Source organism: Peromyscus californicus, unplaced genomic scaffold, assembly GCF_007827085.1.
Source record: "Peromyscus californicus insignis strain IS unplaced genomic scaffold, ASM782708v3 Scaffold_12__1_contigs__length_115047231, whole genome shotgun sequence".
NCBI lineage: Eukaryota > Metazoa > Chordata > Mammalia > Rodentia > Cricetidae > Peromyscus > Peromyscus californicus.
In genome coordinates, this window is record NW_026294413.1 from 96610179 (window position 1) to 96628600 (window position 18422).

Below are 18422 nucleotides of genomic sequence, written 5' to 3' on the forward strand. Positions count from 1 at the left end.
CCTCCTTAGCCTCCAGAGTATTAGAATTACAGTTATGTGCCACCACACCCAACTAAGATCTCCACACCCAACTAAGATCTGCATTTCTTTTCATCAAATATAATTTGGAAATATTTTCTTCCAGTCTGGAGTGTACTTTTGTGTTCCCTTATTAGGTGTTTTCTCTGAGAAGATGTTTTAGATTTTAATAAAGTCCATCTTATCAATATTCTTCCTTTCAAGCATCATGCCTCTGGTGTTATATTTAAAGTTGTGTTGTGAAGCGAAGGCCAACTAGATTTTCTCAGTATTTTTAATAAAGGGTTTTATTAAATATAGTATACAGCATTAAAGTACCGCAATCTTCAGTTTTCAGCTTAATAAATCAGTAGAGTGAACAAAGGCACTTAACCACAGGCCAACTCCAAAATAGACTTCAGCTCATGGTCAGACTGGCCTTCCACCTGTTCCTGTCCAGTCTTCAATTTAAAGAAAGATTTTACAATTTTTAAAGAGTTAGAAAACATTAAAAAGAGCACTATGTCTCATACAACCCACATGAAAACTACATGAAATTTGTGTTCCAGTGTTCATAAGTTGATGTTATAGTCATTTTAAATATACTATCCAAGATTGATCTTACACTAGAATAGCATTCAGTTACTGCTCAGAGATCATGTGACCTGCCAAACCTGAAGTATTTATTCTCTTATACTTTACCACATGAGACCCAAAGTCCCAATATGGGATACTGTAACACTGCAAAAGCCAATTCATGGCCGTGCAAGCCTGAAATTACTTTCACAACATTAGTTTTCCCCACTTATTAAGAACGAAAATGTATACCATATAGTGCCATGTCTGACTTTTTTCCACTCAATGTTTTGCCTGTCAGAAATATCCACATTGTTTTCATAATAGCAGTTGGTTTTATTCTACCCTTGGTCATTTTGTTTTTGCCCTCTTGGAGCTGTTATTGTTACTGCTGCGGAGAACAATTTTTTCATATCTTATTTACTGTCAGGTTCCATAGAGGTACACACAGCTCTGCTAAACATACACCTAGATATGGAACTGCTGAGTAATGTAGTGTATAAAATTTAGGACTAAGGAGGTTTTGTCAGTTTTATGAAATATTTTATAAATTTAGATTCATACTCTATAAGTTTATGTTTCTCTCATAGACATACAGGTACCATGTAAAATATATGATTATCTGTTTACATTTGTGCCTTGGAGAAATTCACTGTGGGTTTTAATTTTCTTTGTTTTTGAAAATTCTATACATGTATACATTAAATTATAACCATATTTTGCTCATTTCTTCCCTCCAACCTCCTCATATCATCCTCTGTATGCCCCCTCCCAAATCAATGTTTTTTTTTTTTTTTTGGTTTTTCGAGACAGGGTTTCTCTGTGTAGCTTTGCGCCTTTCCTGGAACTCGCTTTGGAGACCAGGCTGGCCTCGAACTCACAGAGATCCGCCTGGCTCTGCCTCCCGAGTGCTGGGATTAAAGGCGTGCGCCACCACCGCCCGGCTCAATGTTTTTTTTTTTTTTTTTTTTTTATAACCCACTAAGTTCAGATAGTGCTGTCCATAGCTGCATGGGTTTGGGGCCATCCACAGGAGCACGGGAATCTTATGAGTGGCCACTGGTACACCTCCCTCTCTCAGCAACTGTCAATTACCAGTATCTCCTCAGGTAGAGCCTGAAGATCATCTACTCCATCAATGCTAGTGATTTGGCTTGGTGTGAGTTCATGAGTGTAATGGGTATGACATGTGCAGAAGACAGAGTTTCATATCATCCTTTTCCATCCTTCAGCTCTAACCCTTATTCCTGCCTCTTCTTCTGTAATGTTACCTGAACCTTGGTAGGGAGGGTAATGATGATGTCTGGTTTAGGGCAGAGCACTCTGCATTATTCTCAGTACTGTAACTGGTTATACTTGTGTCCATTGGATGCTGTCCAGTGTAAAAAGAAATATCTCTGACAAAGGTTGAGGGCAACTCAATTCTACAGTTATAAACATAAATATTTAGAAGGTAATTTGATAGTATGATCATTTATGAAAAGAAAGAAATACTATGGGTTCCGCTCTAGGGCCTGAAACTCCCACAGCCATGGACTTTTGACTAGGATCCTAGTACCAGGCAGAAAATTCTCTCCTGTAGATCAGGTCTTAATTCCAATCAGAAAGTGGTTTGTTACCCACTAACAGTTGTAGAAGTAACTGTCTTATTAAATAAGAAACACAGAGCCAATGTAAAAATAAAAGCCCAAGAGGTCAGAGCTAAGAGCCTTACCCTTCCTGCTTCAACGATCCTCTTCAGCCAAGAGAGACCCACTTCCTGTGTGTTTGTCTTTATATAGACTTTCTGTTCTAACTTCTCATTGGTTGTAAACCCAACCACATGACCGCCTCGTCACTGCCTATCTGTACAGACCTCCAGGTCTTCTATGGTTGGTATTGAGATTAAAGGCATGTGTCTCCAATGCTGGCTGTGTCCTTGACCACACAGAGATTTATCTAGCTCTGCCTACCAAGTGCTGGGATTAAAGGTGTGTACTATGAATGCCCAGCTCTTCTATGGCTTACTAGTAGCTCTGACCCCCAGGCAACTTTATTTATTAACATACAAATAAAATCACATTTCAGTACAAATAAAATATCACCATAAACAGTCATATCACTACTGCACTAGTAGGCACATCTTGCCTGGAAGATGGGTATTGCAGCATATGGAGTCCAGTGCTAGGCAAGATTATCGATGTCTTTTTCTTCCCAGAAGCCTTCACAACACATTCCAACTCTATGAAAGCATACCAGCAGGAGGGAACTTTCCTAGTCAATGTGAGATTGCTTTCTCAATGAGCTGCAGCCAAGGTGTATTATGTCTCAATAATAGGGTCTTATCACATAGTTATGAATGACAGCCAAGTTCAAAACAACAACCCATGTTGTTTTGGAAATCTCTGAGATCTCCCTGACCTATAACTCCTAGAAAGGCATCCCACACCTTGCACTATAGTTTCCATTTAATGACTAACCCATATGGTCTGAAATCTAGACTCCAGCCTGTCATAAAGTTATTCTAGTTCACATTTCATGAGTAATTGCCAAAATAGATGTTGCTATGACAATAGGTTTTGAGCTACCTATCCGTTTGTCTTGATGATACTCCATCTTAATTAATTTTCTATTAATGTGAAAAGACACCATGACTAACACAACTTATAAAAGAAAGTGTTTAACTAAGGGCTTACAGTTTCAGAGGGTAAATCTATGACTGTCATGGTGGGAAACATGGTATCAGGGAAACAGGTATGGTGCTAGAGCAGTAGGTGAGAGCTTATATCGTATCCTCAAGTTGGAGGCAGAGAGAGCACAAGATTGGGCCTGGTGCAGGCTTTTGAAACCTCAAAGCCAATCCCTAGTGACACACCTCCTCCAACAAGGTCACACCTCCTAGTTCTTCCCAAAACTGTCCCACCACCTAGGAACCAAGCATTTAAATGCATTAGGCTATGCGGGCTATTCTCATTCAAACCACCACACACCACCACATTGAATTTCTTATTATCAGATTTATTTATTTATGGGGGTGGGGGCACAAGCATGCCACAGTAACTTTAGAGAGCTGCTTCTTGCCTTCCACTTTGCTGAGATGTAGTCTCTCTTATGGTACTTCTCTATATACTCCGGACTAGCTGGCCCACAAGCTTCTAGGTCAGTGATTCTCTTCTTGCCACCTCCCGTATTCCCATAAGAGTGCTGTAATTACAGTTTCATGCTACTGCATCTGTATTTTTACTTGGTTTGTAGTGATTGAACTAGGATCATCAGGCTTGCACAGCTACTGACTTTACCCTCTTGCTAACAAATAAAATCACCAACAAAGCTGACTTTATTATTCCTGGTATTGCTAGCATGATCCTTTCGTCACTGCTGGTCCACAGCCCTGCTACAATTTATTAACTTCAGTGATCTTTGCAAAGAAATAATGTCTAGCTTTGTTACATTCTGTTTTGTTGTGTTCTGTCTTATTATTTACTTCCTTATTACATATTTTTAAGTTATATTCATTTATTTAATGTATGCATGCATGTGCATGCTTGCTCACTGTGGTGCACTTGTTGGGGTCAGAGGACAACTGGCAGGAGTCTCTTCTCTCCTTTACCATCTGGGCCTGTAGGATTGAATTCACATCATCAGTCTCGGTTACAAGCAACTTTACCTAATGAATGATCTTACCACACCAATTATTATTTTCTGTTTTCCCTGGTGTTTCTTTTTTTCCTTGTAATGCATTTTCAGTCTTTTTTATTTTTGATATATGAACTTAAGCTATGCTTAAGCCCTCTAGAAGCAGCTCTTGTTACATGCCACCATTTTGGTAGACTATACTTTCCTTACTATTTATATATAAATATTTACAAGTTTTCATTGTGATCTGTTATTTGTCTCAAAGTTATTGTTATGTTTTTGCCAAATATTGAAGTGTTTGGAGATTTTATATATACATTGATTCCATTATAATCAGAGAATGCACTCTATAGGACTTTAGGACCTTGAAATATTTGGAAGTATTATCATGACCCATCTTGTGGTCTAATTTGATGAAGATGCAATATATAAGTCATATTTTCAGAGGAATAAAATATACTCTCAAAAACATAAGACTGTATTAACTTTATTGTATGTAAAGAACACTTATTATCTTATAATTTTCCAGCTAAATGGAGTATTTAGTATAACAATCTTTCTCTTCACATTTTCAATTTTTTAATGTTGCAGTATTTAGTATTTCACATTTTTGTAACACCCTTTTTGTCATGGTTTGGGGCCCTGAAATCCATCCATTTCCACAACTAAAGTTAAAGATGTGGGGCAGATGAGTAAAAAACATAATCCAATATGAATCCAGACATCGGGCAGGGGCAAGTAGCAAGACAGAATGAATGACAAGTAGTTCAGGGGAAGGAATTTAGTATGAGACCCAGTTAACAGAGCCGCTAAAGGATTGCAAAGCCTAAAGAGGATGTGGGTGGGCAATGCAGAGGTTAAGGGCAGAATAAAGTGACTCCCAGTGACTTCTACTCCAAGGTGTAGGAGAGTAACCTGAGGAAGAGCTCACAGAGCTGGGAGCCACCTCTCAGGCAGAAACCAGAACTAATGGCAATAAGTTCCCTTTTTATCTTTCTTACAAATGTTTATAATAGTTTACTGTAGAATTTGATTCTGCTCTACCCCAGGCTGTCTGTATCACTGTTGTTACTGCGCCTTGAATTGAATGAAGAGTCTCTTCCCCTGGTGGCTGTTGAAACTTTCACTTTGATGTTGGTTACAATTTTACTGTAAGGGGTTTAAGCCTGTATTTCTTTGCATTTATTCAGCTTATAGTGTGAAGACCCTCTTAAATTTGGTTTTGAGGGTTTCCATGAAACTTTTATGAAATTTTAAATGTCTTTTCTGCTCTATTCTTTCTGTCTTTCCTTTCCTCTTGAGATTTAAATTACAAATATTTAGACTTACTGTTGAATTTTATCTCTTTTTAAGACATTTGCCTCACATTTCAATCTACATGGTTATGACTGAACCTGTATTTCTGGTTCATTATTAACTGATTCTACTGTAACCAAATTGCTCTCGATCCATATACTAAAACTATTTAGGATCCCAAATTTCTACGCAAGTTAAAAAAGTAGATTCTGGTTTCTGCTATATTTTTTAAAAAATATATATTCTATTTTCTTGAACATGCCAACTATGGTTTCCTAAAAACAGTCCTGCCTGATAAATCTCAAATTCTGGAGTTATATTGTATAGCTGGAGTTTTATTGCATTATGGCTCTGTTCCCTTTCTCCTTTTTTATTGATTTTTGGTCATCTGATCATTTTTGCTATCATATCTGGTTTTATTGTACTTTTTTAATATAGAGGCTTTGGGTGATTTATATTCCTCCAGATACAATTTAATTTTCCTCTGACAGACCACCTTGGGAAGACCACCTTGATTTAATCAGAAATTAAGATGTCTAGTGATTGTGAATTAGACTTTGTGAGGACTGGTCAACTTCCAACTTCTTCTTATGTCTAGATAGGGCCATTCTGGACCTCAACTAAATGTCTTTGAGGTCTCCAAGATGCCCTTCTGTACAGTCCTTAAAATGTTCTCTTACTCTTTCACTATATCTACTTTTTTAAAAAAATTATTCAACTCCATTTTGATTTCTTAGTTATTCCAAAAAAAGTGAACAAGTACCTCAGGAGGAAAACTCATGGAGGATGAAATGTTGGTTCATTTTTCTGTGATGCCCTTTTTCTGAAGGATCTAAGGCCTTGGAATCCACCCATGTCTACAACTAAAGTTCAGGATGTGGGGCAAGTGAGTGACAAACATAATCCAACATGAATCCAGGTATCAGGCAGAGGCAAATAGCAAGACAGAGTGAATGACAAGTTGTTTAGTGGAAGAAATTTAATATGGGACCCAGTTAAAAGAGCTTTTAGAGGATCACAAAGGCTACAGAGGATGGGGATGGGCAATGCTGAGAGGTTAAGGGCAGAAGAAAGTGACTTTCAGTGACTTCTACTCCAAGGTGTAGGAGAGTAGCCTGAGGAAGGGCTCACAGAGCCAGGAGTTGAAGGTAGAAACCAGAATTGCTTGGGGGACACATGAAGATGCAACTAATAACACACAGAAGGAAAAATATGAGATTTATCCCATCTACTACCTCTCATCCACCTGCCAAGGCTCCCTTTTGAATGGACCTCAGTGGCAGGTGGGAAAAGAGCCTAAGGGAATATAAGCTAAGTCATCATCATGCAAAGAAAGGATGGATATGGAATCTGGCTGCAAGGAAAAGACAAAGGATTGGAAAGGTTCTTTTGCATTCACTGGGAACAATGACAGAATCGGAGACTTCCATTGCTCTTGCCTTTACTCGCTGACGGAAAACATTTTATTAGACAAAGAATAGAGAACAGGGAAAAAATGGCTTTGCTACTTCAAATATTTTCCTCACCAAGTAACAAATAACCCCAGGACAAAGAGACCATTCCAGCAGCAGCTAATTTCCTGGGTCTTGACCAAGATACTTCAAAATAGAGTGGGCTGGCACAGGATAAAATAAACCGTCAGTGGCTTCCAAACACACAGGGGCTTGGAGAGAATATCTGTTCAAAAAGTTTTAAACCTCGACTGTGAAGCAGAGTTATTTAAAGTTGGTTTCATTTTGCTTGAAGAGGAAGCAGACAGGGATAATTTCATTTAAGAATAGCAAGTCAAGACCTTTTGAAGAACTGAGAACAAGAAAAAAGATTAAATGCTCTGGGAAGAAAAGTCTAAAGTGGCAAGTGAAATGCAAATTTTAAATATTCCCCAGCTAGTCAATAAATCCTTACAAATGGATGGATTGTTCATCAGAATTGAAAGAAGCCCTTGAACTTTGGTTTTCATTAGTCTGGGTGCACGATGTTGAAAGAATCTTTAAATTTAGGCCATCACCCATGTTGTGAAACATCTGACAGAAGAAACAAATTATCTCCTCCCGGACTCATCTCTCCCCCCCCCCTCATTTTTCTTGCTTGTTCAAAATGAAAATAACAATGACCCTCTCCCCTTCCCTGGGTCTTCATCAAGTGTTTTTGGCTGGGACAAGTATCTCTAGTCAAAAGAAGGGTTTAATTTCTGGGAAGCCAGTTCTGCTTGTTGTGATTAGACAATTCTGTAATAAAGGCAGTAGGTATTGCATCTGAGTGCTGCCAGCTGGGCTTCCTTTGTTAGCTGTGGAGGTGCTTGGGAAGGTGGCTCAGGGGACTGATGACCTGGCAGGTGGGAGATGGATGGGCATGGAGGGTCCTGGGCTCTCCTTTCAGCCCAAACTATGATTGCCACTGTTACTAATAAAAGTGCTCCCTTAGATGTTTTATCCTTGGAGGACCTATCAGTTAGGTGAATTGGGATTAAGAAAGGGAGAGGGAAACTCATGTCCTTAAGCAGGGTGTATTGACCTGTTCTGAGGACCTCTGGGATAAAGGGCACTGGTGATACACACAGCTTGAGGAGATTCACACCCCAAATCAAGGGTGACCCGATTTCTTCCACTGTTTCCTCTGCATGGTTTCCTGGCTTAGTCTAGTTGAAGAAGCTCTTGTTCAGAAAGGGTTGGATCCTGCTTAGGGATTCACATTCTCTCCAAATCTCAGCCTTGTGGAGGGGAAAAACACGGAGGTCCTTTTCCAGTGATTCTTGGCATAAGCTTTAGACTCCATCACTGCAGCCTGGTGGCCAGCTTTGACAGTAGTCATGTCCTCTCAAGAGACCCATGCAAAGTATGTGGCTATGAACATGGGAAGAAGGAGAGACTTAAAGAGGGAGATGAAAGCATTTGACCAGAAGGGGGAAATGAAGTACGGAAGGGGAGGTTGGTCAATGCCCATGCCAGAAAATTGAGTATTCACTTAATGTGGTAGTGAGACTGCCTTAACTATGGAGGAACACTTTCTTGATGGAAAGTGAGACTTGGGTTGGTTTTCTATTTGTGTGAATTGCATAGCTTTGGAGAGAAAGTGGAAAGCATTTCTGTAACCAGTCTTCTGCCTCAAAGGAAAGATAATCAGAATGTGATTAAATAACTTAAAAACTTTGCTTTTCAGTTATTCTTCTGTGGTCAAATAGGAAAGGAGGTAACAAGTCTTACTGTTATGATTATTATGTTGTGGTTGGCTGATATGCATGGGAGGCCTGCCCTTTTCTGAAGAGGAGGAGTAGATGGGGGAAAGGGGAGAAAGGAGGTTAGGGGGAGGGACTAGGATAAGAGGAGGGAGGGAGGAAAAACTATGATCATGAGCAGGCTAGGAAACAAATGATTTTTAACTTTTAAAAAGAAAGAAAGAAAAATGCACCTTACAGGAGAGATGTCTATGTTAACTAGCTCAGCTTAGCCATTCCACAACATGAACTTGTTTCAAAGCATCATGTTGCACATGATAAATGTATGCAACTTTTGTCAATTAGAAATATAAATAAAAAGTTAGTTTACTATATCTGAGATACACAATCGGTATTAAAACAACACATCGAATGCTTATACATTCACAACTTTAAAAATAGGTAAACATTGGCTGTAAAATGAAATACTTCTTTAGAACACACTCTAGCAATCTTTTTTAAATTTTTTTTATTTTATATGTATTGGTGTTTTGCCTTGGGTGTCTGGTCCCCTGATACTGGAGTGACAGACCATTGGAAGCTGCTCTGTGGGTGCTGGGAATTGAACTCGGGACTTCTAGAAGAGTAGTTAGTGCTCTCAACCACTGAGCCATCTCTCCAGTCCCACAATCTTTTATTCTTTTATTTATTTTCTTTTTTCTTTCTTGTGAGACAAGGCCTCCCTTCACAAGTCAAATGGAGCTGGTACTGATTATGTAACCCAGGGTGGCCTCAAAATGCTGAGCCCACTCCCTTGGCCTCCCAAGTGCTGGTTACAGATAGAAGCCACCACAATCTTCCCTTCTTTACCAGAAAGAAAAAAGAGCACCACTGCCTTGAATGTAACCAGTTTTCTATACCACTATTTCTGTATTAGGACACCCACATGAAACAATGAAAAACACACAGCCTTGTTTTATTACATGGAACATGGGAGAGACCACATTGACAGGCAAAACTTTCAAGGCTGGGAAACAACTGTATCTGTCAGAGAACTAGTCAGACTGCCAGTTTCTAAGGCCACCTTTATGCCTGGCAGAATTCCTGGAACCATTTGCATTGAGACCTGTCTGAACACTAGATAGATACAAGGGTGCTTGTAGCCGTTTGAGGGCTAGGGAAATGGAGGAAAGAAGGAAGTCGTGGATACAATGTGACCTAGTTTACGTATAGCAACATAGTATAGCAACACAGGGAAACAAGCCACATCATGTGTCAATTTTAGAGATGACTGTAGGGACTAGGCTTGTTGTCCAATTACCAATAAAATCTCCATTTTCCCCAATTATTTTTCATTATAATGACTCATATCCCATAACAAGTAAATACCTTCTTCCAACCCGCTGACTATTCCACCAATCAGACTGAATGACCAGGTACCTCTGAAGTTTCCTATGTTTCTTTTTTATTATTATTATTAACATAATTTTCTATTGATTCTTTGGGAATTTCACATCATGTACCCCAATCCCACTCATTTCCCAGTCTCTCCATATCTGCCCCTTACCCTTATAGTACCCCCCAAAAGGAAAACTAAAAAAAGAAATAATAAAAATAAGATAAAAATTAAAATAAAATTTAATTAAAAAATAAAAAAATACAAATAAGAATATCAATATCATTTAAAAACAAACAAGCAAACGAGCCAACAAAACACTTGCTTCTCTGTCTTTGCCACCCATCTCCTCCTCATTTGTTTTAGTGGCATTAGCAACTACTGTGTACCATGCAATAAACATGTCTAAACTGTTTTATTTGCAAATGTTCATTGTATAATGTGTTGTTGTCTGGTTCAAGGCCTCTGGCTTCTGTTACACCATCAGTACTGTACCCTTACTGAAACTCCTTTTGGATATCCTGCTGTTTGCTCCAACTCATGAATATCCTGCGGCTATGGTTCTGCAGGACTGGTCCCTTCACATGCTCCAGTTGGTCATAGATGGGGTAGATGTTGGGGTGTCATCTCAAAGCCCTGGATGTGTGCCTAGGTAGCAGCTGAGTTGGTCAGTCCAGGCTGCTGGGACCATGCCCCTCAGTTGAATAATGGAGCCAGTTCTCTCATGCCCAAGGTGAGGGGTGGGGCCAACTTTCCCAAGTGGCGGTGGTGGGGGCAACTCTCCCGTCAGTGGCCGGACCAGCTTTCCTAGTTCCAGGGTCACTAGGGTCTATTATCCCAGAGCCAGCAAGGGACAGGGTCAGCTCCTCAGAGAGGAGGGGAAGCTTTCCCTGGGTCAGTGAGGGGTGGGGCCAGCTTAGCAGTCCCCGTACTTTGAAGCATGGCTCAACACATGGTTTAATACAAGGTTCGAATGGGCTGCAGTGGTAACACAGGTAACAAACATCAACACAGATCCCAGCTGTGGCAGGACCACAGACCCAGACATGATCAGCAGCAACAGCTTGGAAGCAGATGTCACCGTGCACCTGAGTGACAGCACGGGCCTCTCAGATTAGTGTAGGCCCAGCAGATGTGTGGTCCCCGGACTCCAACATGGCCCCAGGTAGGGGTCTAGACTCCAAGCAGTCACCCTCCCCCCCCCACGGCAACAGGAGCAATGAACCTCAACATAAACCCTGGCTGTGGCAGCCACAGACCCAGACATGGCCTCCTATGACAGCTTGGTCCCTGCCCAGACCCTGGGCATCTATACAGCCTATGGTGGTAACCAAAGCCATGAATATCAACACAGACCCTGACTGTGGTGGGGTCACCGACCCAGACATTGCCCTTGGCAGTAGCTTGGGCCAGACATTTCCGTGGCCATGGTTGGTAGGGCAGGCCACTCAAGTCTGCAGGGCCCCAGCAGCTGTACATTCTTCTGACGCCAACATGGCCACAGATGGTGGCCCAGAGCCTGAGCATCCTATGCTTCTTTTTAAAGATTTACTTTAATTTTAGCTCTCTCTCTCTCTCTCTCTCTCTCTCTCTCTCTCTCTCTCTCTCTCTCTCTCTCTCTCTGTGTGTGTGTGTGTGTGTGTGTGTGTGTGTGTGTGTGTGTGTGTGAGAGAGAGAGAGAGAGAGAGAGAGAGAGAGAGAGAGAGAGAGAGAGAGAGTTTGTGGATGTGTGAGTGCATGTCTTCATGAAGTTCAGATGGGAGCATTTGTGTCCCTTTCAGCTAGAGTTACAGGCAATGTGAACTGTTTAACATGAGTGCTGGGAACCAAACTCAGGTCCTGCACAGGAGCAGTGCTCTTAACCACTGACCCATCTTTCCAGCCCCCTTAACACTTTTTTGACACCTATGTCCTGCATCTCCAAAGACTAATCAGTGTTTTTGGATTCACAAAGACCCACTTAAGCAGCAAAAGAGTACTTCTAAAATGTTTGAGGCAGGGATGATGCCAAGGAACTCAGCATTTCAGGTTCTGTTTCGCTCTCTCTCTTTTTTTAAATTTTCATTTGAGTGATATTACAATGAGATTGCATAATTCAAAGACCTGTCTTCAAAGACTATGAGCAATTACATAGTCTCCCATCATAAACATCAAGATGAAAACATTAGGCTGGACTCTTTGCTTATTAGCATTCCTCCTTTTCATAATTTTGTCCACATGCTTTTTGTGTGGTACCATGCTTATTTGAAACAAACAAATGTGGGCTTATGAGGGACAGTGTTGTATGCAAACCTAACTTGGTCTCAGGGGCCCAGATCTTTTATCCAGTATTATGCCGGGTATTGCTCTGAAGATAGCCTCGGATGAGATTAACATTTAAATCAGTAAAGCAGATTGCTCACCCTAATGTGAAAAGGTTTCATCCAAATCAGTAGAAAGATCAAAGAGATAAAAGGAAAAGATAATTTCTCCTGCCTGAAATTTTAGACCTTGGATATAAATGTTTATTGGGGGAAGTCATTTATTAGTTTTCCCCTTTTCAAACTAAAATGTAAGCTTGTACGAATCTCAGGTTTTCATATTGAAACCTATATTATCACCCCTGCCCCAGTTTCTAGCTTGTTGACTACCGATTTTCAGACATTTGTGCCCTTCTCATAATGAGTCAACTCCTCACTGTGTATGTGTCTATGTGTGTGTAAATGTCTGCATATCTATATGTGTGCCAACACATGTACAGACATACACAGAGTTATATCTTCCATTGGTTTCAGTTTTTTTTTTTTTTATGGTGAAAAAGTATATTTAGAATTAGCCAGCTGGACTCAGTTTAGATGATCCCAATTTTGTTGGCAACATCCAGAGCATCATAGTCAGGAGCCAACCGAACATATGCCTTCTTCTCTCCATCAGGCCTTATGAGGGTGTTGACTTTGGCCACATCAATGTCATAGAGTTTCTTCACAGCCTGTTTGATCTGGTGCTTGTTGGCCTTGACATCCACAATGAACACAAGTGTGTTGTTGTCTTCTATCTTCTTCATGGCTGACTCAGTGGTCAGGGGGAATTTGATGATGGCATAGTGGTCAAGCTTGTTTCTCCTGGGCGCGCTCTTTCGAGGATATTTAGGCTGCCTCCTGAGGCGCAGGGTCTTGGGCCACCGGAACGTGGGTGACGTGCGGATCTTCTTCTTTTTGTGGCTGTGGACGCAATTCAGCACTGCCTTCTTGGCTTTCAAGGCCTTCGCTTTGGCTTCGGCTTTGGGAGGGGCAGGAGCTTCCTTCTTCGCTTTCGGCGCCATCTTGGCGAAAAGCTGGTTTCAGTTTTTTCACTCAAAACTCAACACTCAAAGCTCAAAGGAAGATCAGTGGGTCTCTTAGATCTTAAAGAAAGTCAGACTTATTTTAAAGGCTGTTATCTTTTTCAAAAAAGAAAAACCCAAGAAATCTTTCAAAAATCCTTTTCTTTCATGCTTGCTATGCAAGACAATTTGCTTTATTCTGATCGTGCACCCTCTTCTGCCCTATGTCCACATTAGAAAGGCAAGTGCCCAGCTCCCTTGGAGACTCTTTGTCTAGTTCTGTGAACTTCTGCACCATTAGCCCAACCTCTCTCACTTTTACAAAAAGCAGCATGCATTGGCTATTAACAAGGAGCTGGCCACAGACAGAAAGGGCACACCAGCTGTTCTTCTATCCAGGGAGAGAGTCAAATGCAAATATTCTCCAAAAACCTATAGAAATCTCCATAACCGAAATCATGAACACAAATACTCCCACCTGGGATGGAAACTCTACTTACATACATTTTATCTGCTTGGAAGAAAACATTCTCCACACAAATTTTGTCCTCCATCTTTGGATAAGATCATAATTCTCCCTAGGAAGAAAAGTCTGGAATCAATCAGCACAAGGAAAACATGTAGCAAGATACTGGGTAGTGCAAATGGATGGTACACTGTAAACAAAGAAGATGAAGTGGTTAAGCTAACAAACAGATTCTCACTGTGCTTGCTCAGTCCTTCAGCCCTCAGCACTGTAGTACTGTTAGGTTTGAATTAAGTCTCTTCCACAGGCTCCTGTGTTCAAACATTTCACCTGTCATTGATAGTACTGTTTTAGAAGGTTATGGAGCCTCTAGAAAGTTTGTCTGTTTTTAGTACCAGGTTCTGTTTCTGGCTTGGCATGATGTGAGAATGTCCTGTCATTCTACATGGAGGCACCATGCTGTCATGTTTTCCCTGCCATGCAGTCTACACCTCTTGGAACCATGAGACAAAATAAACCTCACTTCTCTCAACTCATTTCTATTGGGTGATTTATCACTTATCAACGAGAAAATAACTAATACAAATGTCCTCAGGGTGGTGTTCTGGGTCAAAGGAGAAGGATATTTGACCTCTAGGAGTAGATATTTGGAGTCTCAAGTTAGTCTGAGCAATCAGTTCCAGAGTCTGTATTTGTGCCTAGGGTGACCTCTTCTAAGACCTGTGAATGTTTTATTACTCAAATCAACAACTATAATCAAAATATCTGAGTAAAGCTCTTATTTATTGTTCAATTATTGGGATAAAGAATCCAGTTAAATTCAAAGAAATTCTTAGATTCTTTACTGTGGTGTTTTTCTCCAGTGTTATTCCTCAAATACTAGAAGGCCAACCTTGTGCAAACTTTTACTTTAAAATCCAAAGCATTGTTTCCCGGAGTCAGGCAGATCCAGTGTAGGTCGGCAAGCTGAGAAGGGTCCCTGTGTATACTGCTCTCTGAAGAGGTTTCTTTCTCTTCCTGTGGAACTTTCTGACTCTTCAACCCGTTATTGGCCTCAGATTCCAGGCAACTTCATTTCAACAATCTTTACTTTTTTTTCTTAAAGAAACAATGACAGCTTTTCAGAATGTTCTTTGTATAAGAGTCATATTCCAGCCTTAGATGGACCTAGGCCTTTGGATTTTCTTCTTGTGTCTTGTTCCTTATGTGTTCCCTTTCTTTCACATTTATGCTGGTTCTTAGCACTGGTTTCAATCATATTTTATTTCTGAATATCACTTTGACCCTTTGGCTTAACTCTTTAGGCAAGTTTTGAAACTCTAGGCACACAAGACCATGACAAATTTACAAAAGGACATGGGGAAAAGTAAGAGGGGGGATAAAGGAACAAAATCAAGTTTATAGGACATACAAAGAAGCCATTCAAGCTACCATTTTAAATCCTGTATTTATTCAACTAATATTTATTGAGGACCTACTGCCTGCCAAGACACAGAGACAACCAGGAACAGTATACAAATTCTGGAGGTGCTGATTAAAGACCTTACAGAACAGGTGTGACCCTCATCATCAAAGACAGGGAAAGTAGATGTTGCTCTTGACTAAAAGATACTTCACTGAGGCTCAGTCTCCCTTTCTACAAATTCAATGGAAGTACAGAGAATTTTTAAGCTAGAATAATCGTATACCAAAAGGGACATATTAATGCAATATTTGCATATGCAAATGTTTAGTCTCACTGTCTCTACTCATTTCTCAATGATATCACAGAACTTAAGATAATTTATGTTTTATTCTCAAGTCAAGAGAGCATTCTGGTACATTGATCCTAGAGATATGTGACAGAGAAGACTACAGCTAACTCACAATAGCAAACAAGCGAGGAACCCAAGCTAGGATGTGGAAGAAGAATTCCATCAGAAATCACTACTAGATGCATTTTATTATATATGTGTTTTTTCATATTTTATAGAGAACTTAATCCTCTTTGGAAATTAAATATGCAAAACATTGGTAATCATCCCTATGCCGTGATAAGAAGTCTGGAGAAAGAATTGATAGGCTTCCCATTTGAGGGAAGGCCAATCAGTGTTTACCCTGCAGAAGGAAATACTCAGAAGACAATGAGTAATAATCCATAACAGAAAAAGTCCAAAGATGCAAAATAGGTATTAAAGTTAGTCTGTTCTCATCTAGAGATATGACTGTGGGCAAGCATTGTGCTGTGGAAAGTTCAAGTCTCTAATAATCAGGGTTGTTCTATCACTCCCAGAGAAGAAATGAAGTTCTTGTCACTGGAGGTATCCAAGATGATAGATAACTTTCTGGAGGAGAATAAAATATGAGGAAATAAAACCAAGAATGGTCATATACTTAATTACATATTCTTTGTTAAGATATTCCTTATCATATAGTATTTAACACTTGTCACAAAGAGGTGGGCTATTTTCCCAGTTTCTACATAAGGACTGTGAGGCCAAGAGAAACGAAGTCTCTTGTGTGAGATGACATAGGAAGCCAGAAGGGGTAAGCCAGGGCTAGAAACCCAGATCCATCCAGTCTTTTCCAAACATTTTGCTTCTGGATACACGTGAAAGATAAGGAGCTACTTAATCTATATGGAACTAGGTTGCTTGTTGACCAGACTATACTGAATCTCACTCATTCTGTTAAGAGCTGACTACCATTCAATCCTGTTCTTACTTATGTGCTATTTCCTAGTGTATGATACTTGTCAATTTATTTATTTTCTCATTATGCTTTCTTATCTATGAAATGAGATAATAGTCATATTTATTTCAGGCAAATAGAAGAAAACACAGTGACTGACACATGTATATACTTAATAATTTTCAGTTATTATTAATGGAAATATTTTGGACTTAAAGTGAAAATATTTTGTAGTGCGTTTTGCTAATGTCCAATTAGAAACATCTATGCACAGATTTTCATGTGCCCTGTTTAGTCCAAGTATTTGTATCTTTTCTCAGTGGTGCTGGGTCATACCTCCTTGCACACTCACATTTTCATGTACTTGCTCTATCACTACTCAACAACAAAGGCTATTAAATATTGGAGAATTGATCCAAATTACTTGGCTTTTCATTCCATTCTCCCTATCATATCTCCCAGAGTTAGGCTGATGCCCAGTGTCACCGTATACAGAACAAATACTAAGAAGGGTGGACTGCTTTGTATAGTAGCCATGCTATTAAAGCTTGGTAGCTGGTGGGTTATAGAGATGATTTTCAGTCCTTAACTTCTTTCCAGATATTTTGCTAGAATAAGGGAATGCCTAGGTACCAACTTCTCAGTGAAGTCCTGCTACTCTGTGTAATTTTTTCCAACTCCCTTCTACATAGATTGTTCCTTATCTTCAATGCTTATGATCGTTAGGCATGTCAATCTACATGAAGCAATGTAGGTGGGATTAGCAATATGGATAGCATCATCTCTATGCTTATTGTACATATTTTACAAAGGGAATCCTATCCATATCCTTAAATAACTCTTTAAAATACATACTAAGCATATGCCCAAGTTGCATGTAAGAAAACCGAGGTTCACAGAGGTACAGCACCTTGACAAAGTTTATATAGGTGCTACATAATGCAGGCTGGAATTCTGGATCAAAATTCTCAGCTTTAGGCAATCACATTTGTGGCTATTCTTGCTAAACGTAACTACCAACAATCAGAGTGAGCAATTTTAAGGCACAGGAGTTAATCATGGAAATGAGAGGAGAATATGTACATTTCTTAATCATTTAAAATATAACTATTAATCCCATTAGATATGTACATACATAGATGTATAGACACATTTATCTAAAACTAGATTGATAATCACCATTGAAATGTTATTATCTCAGTCTAAATGATTAGTGGAAGCTTCTTTTTTATTGAAAGTTTATGATATGTGATTTTTATAAGATTTATTACTTACTTGAGCTTTATCCAAGCCTGGATAGAGCCTTCAGGTTTACCACAAATGTCTTCACACTATAATTTGTTATTCTTCTACATCACATCAGTGAAAAATCAACCCCCTTGGCCATCTCAGTTTCTAGCTCACAGATCACATACCATGTAAAATGCATTCAGGGTAAGTGTTACCGAATTATGACAATGCAATACAAGTGATTTTAATGGAATGTTGTGTGCATGTAAATTGACTCCGGGAGAATAATAAGGGTGGAACACTAACTCAGAGGTGTATTTGTGCATTGGACAGCATCCTTATGTGTGACATTCTTGGTTACTTGAAGGTTTCTTAACAAATAAATCACTTACAAACACATGAGTTGAGATGCAAACAGTTATGAAAGGCAATGCACTACCTTTTGGTTAGTGGAAGGATATTGTTACAATTCCTAGGGGAGGAATAGGAGATAAAAATAGTTACCATATTCAAGCTGGAGACAACCATGTACAAAAAGCTCCAAAATGGAAGAGCCTTTCAACTGAGGAATACATGCAGCCTCAGTAAATTTTGTAAGAATGGAGATAGAAAACTTAGTGTTTTGACTCAACTCTTCCTCCACAGGGCTCCAATGCCTACAGAAAAGTAAAATAATTGGAAATAACAACTTCCCAGGGCAAATAAAGGAGAAGTGATAATA

General features: G+C 39.7%; 1 protein-coding gene across 1 annotated transcript; it reads right to left on the reverse strand.

Annotated features, from left to right (window-relative positions):
• Positions 1-12836: 12836 nt before the first annotated feature.
• LOC128108047 (60S ribosomal protein L23a-like) lies at positions 12837-13335 on the reverse strand. The gene has a single exon (XM_052734368.1). It carries the CDS (start codon positions 13333-13335, stop codon positions 12865-12867), a length of 471 nt encoding a protein of 156 aa, XP_052590328.1. The 3' UTR covers positions 12837-12864.
• Positions 13336-18422: the final 5087 nt, after the last annotated feature.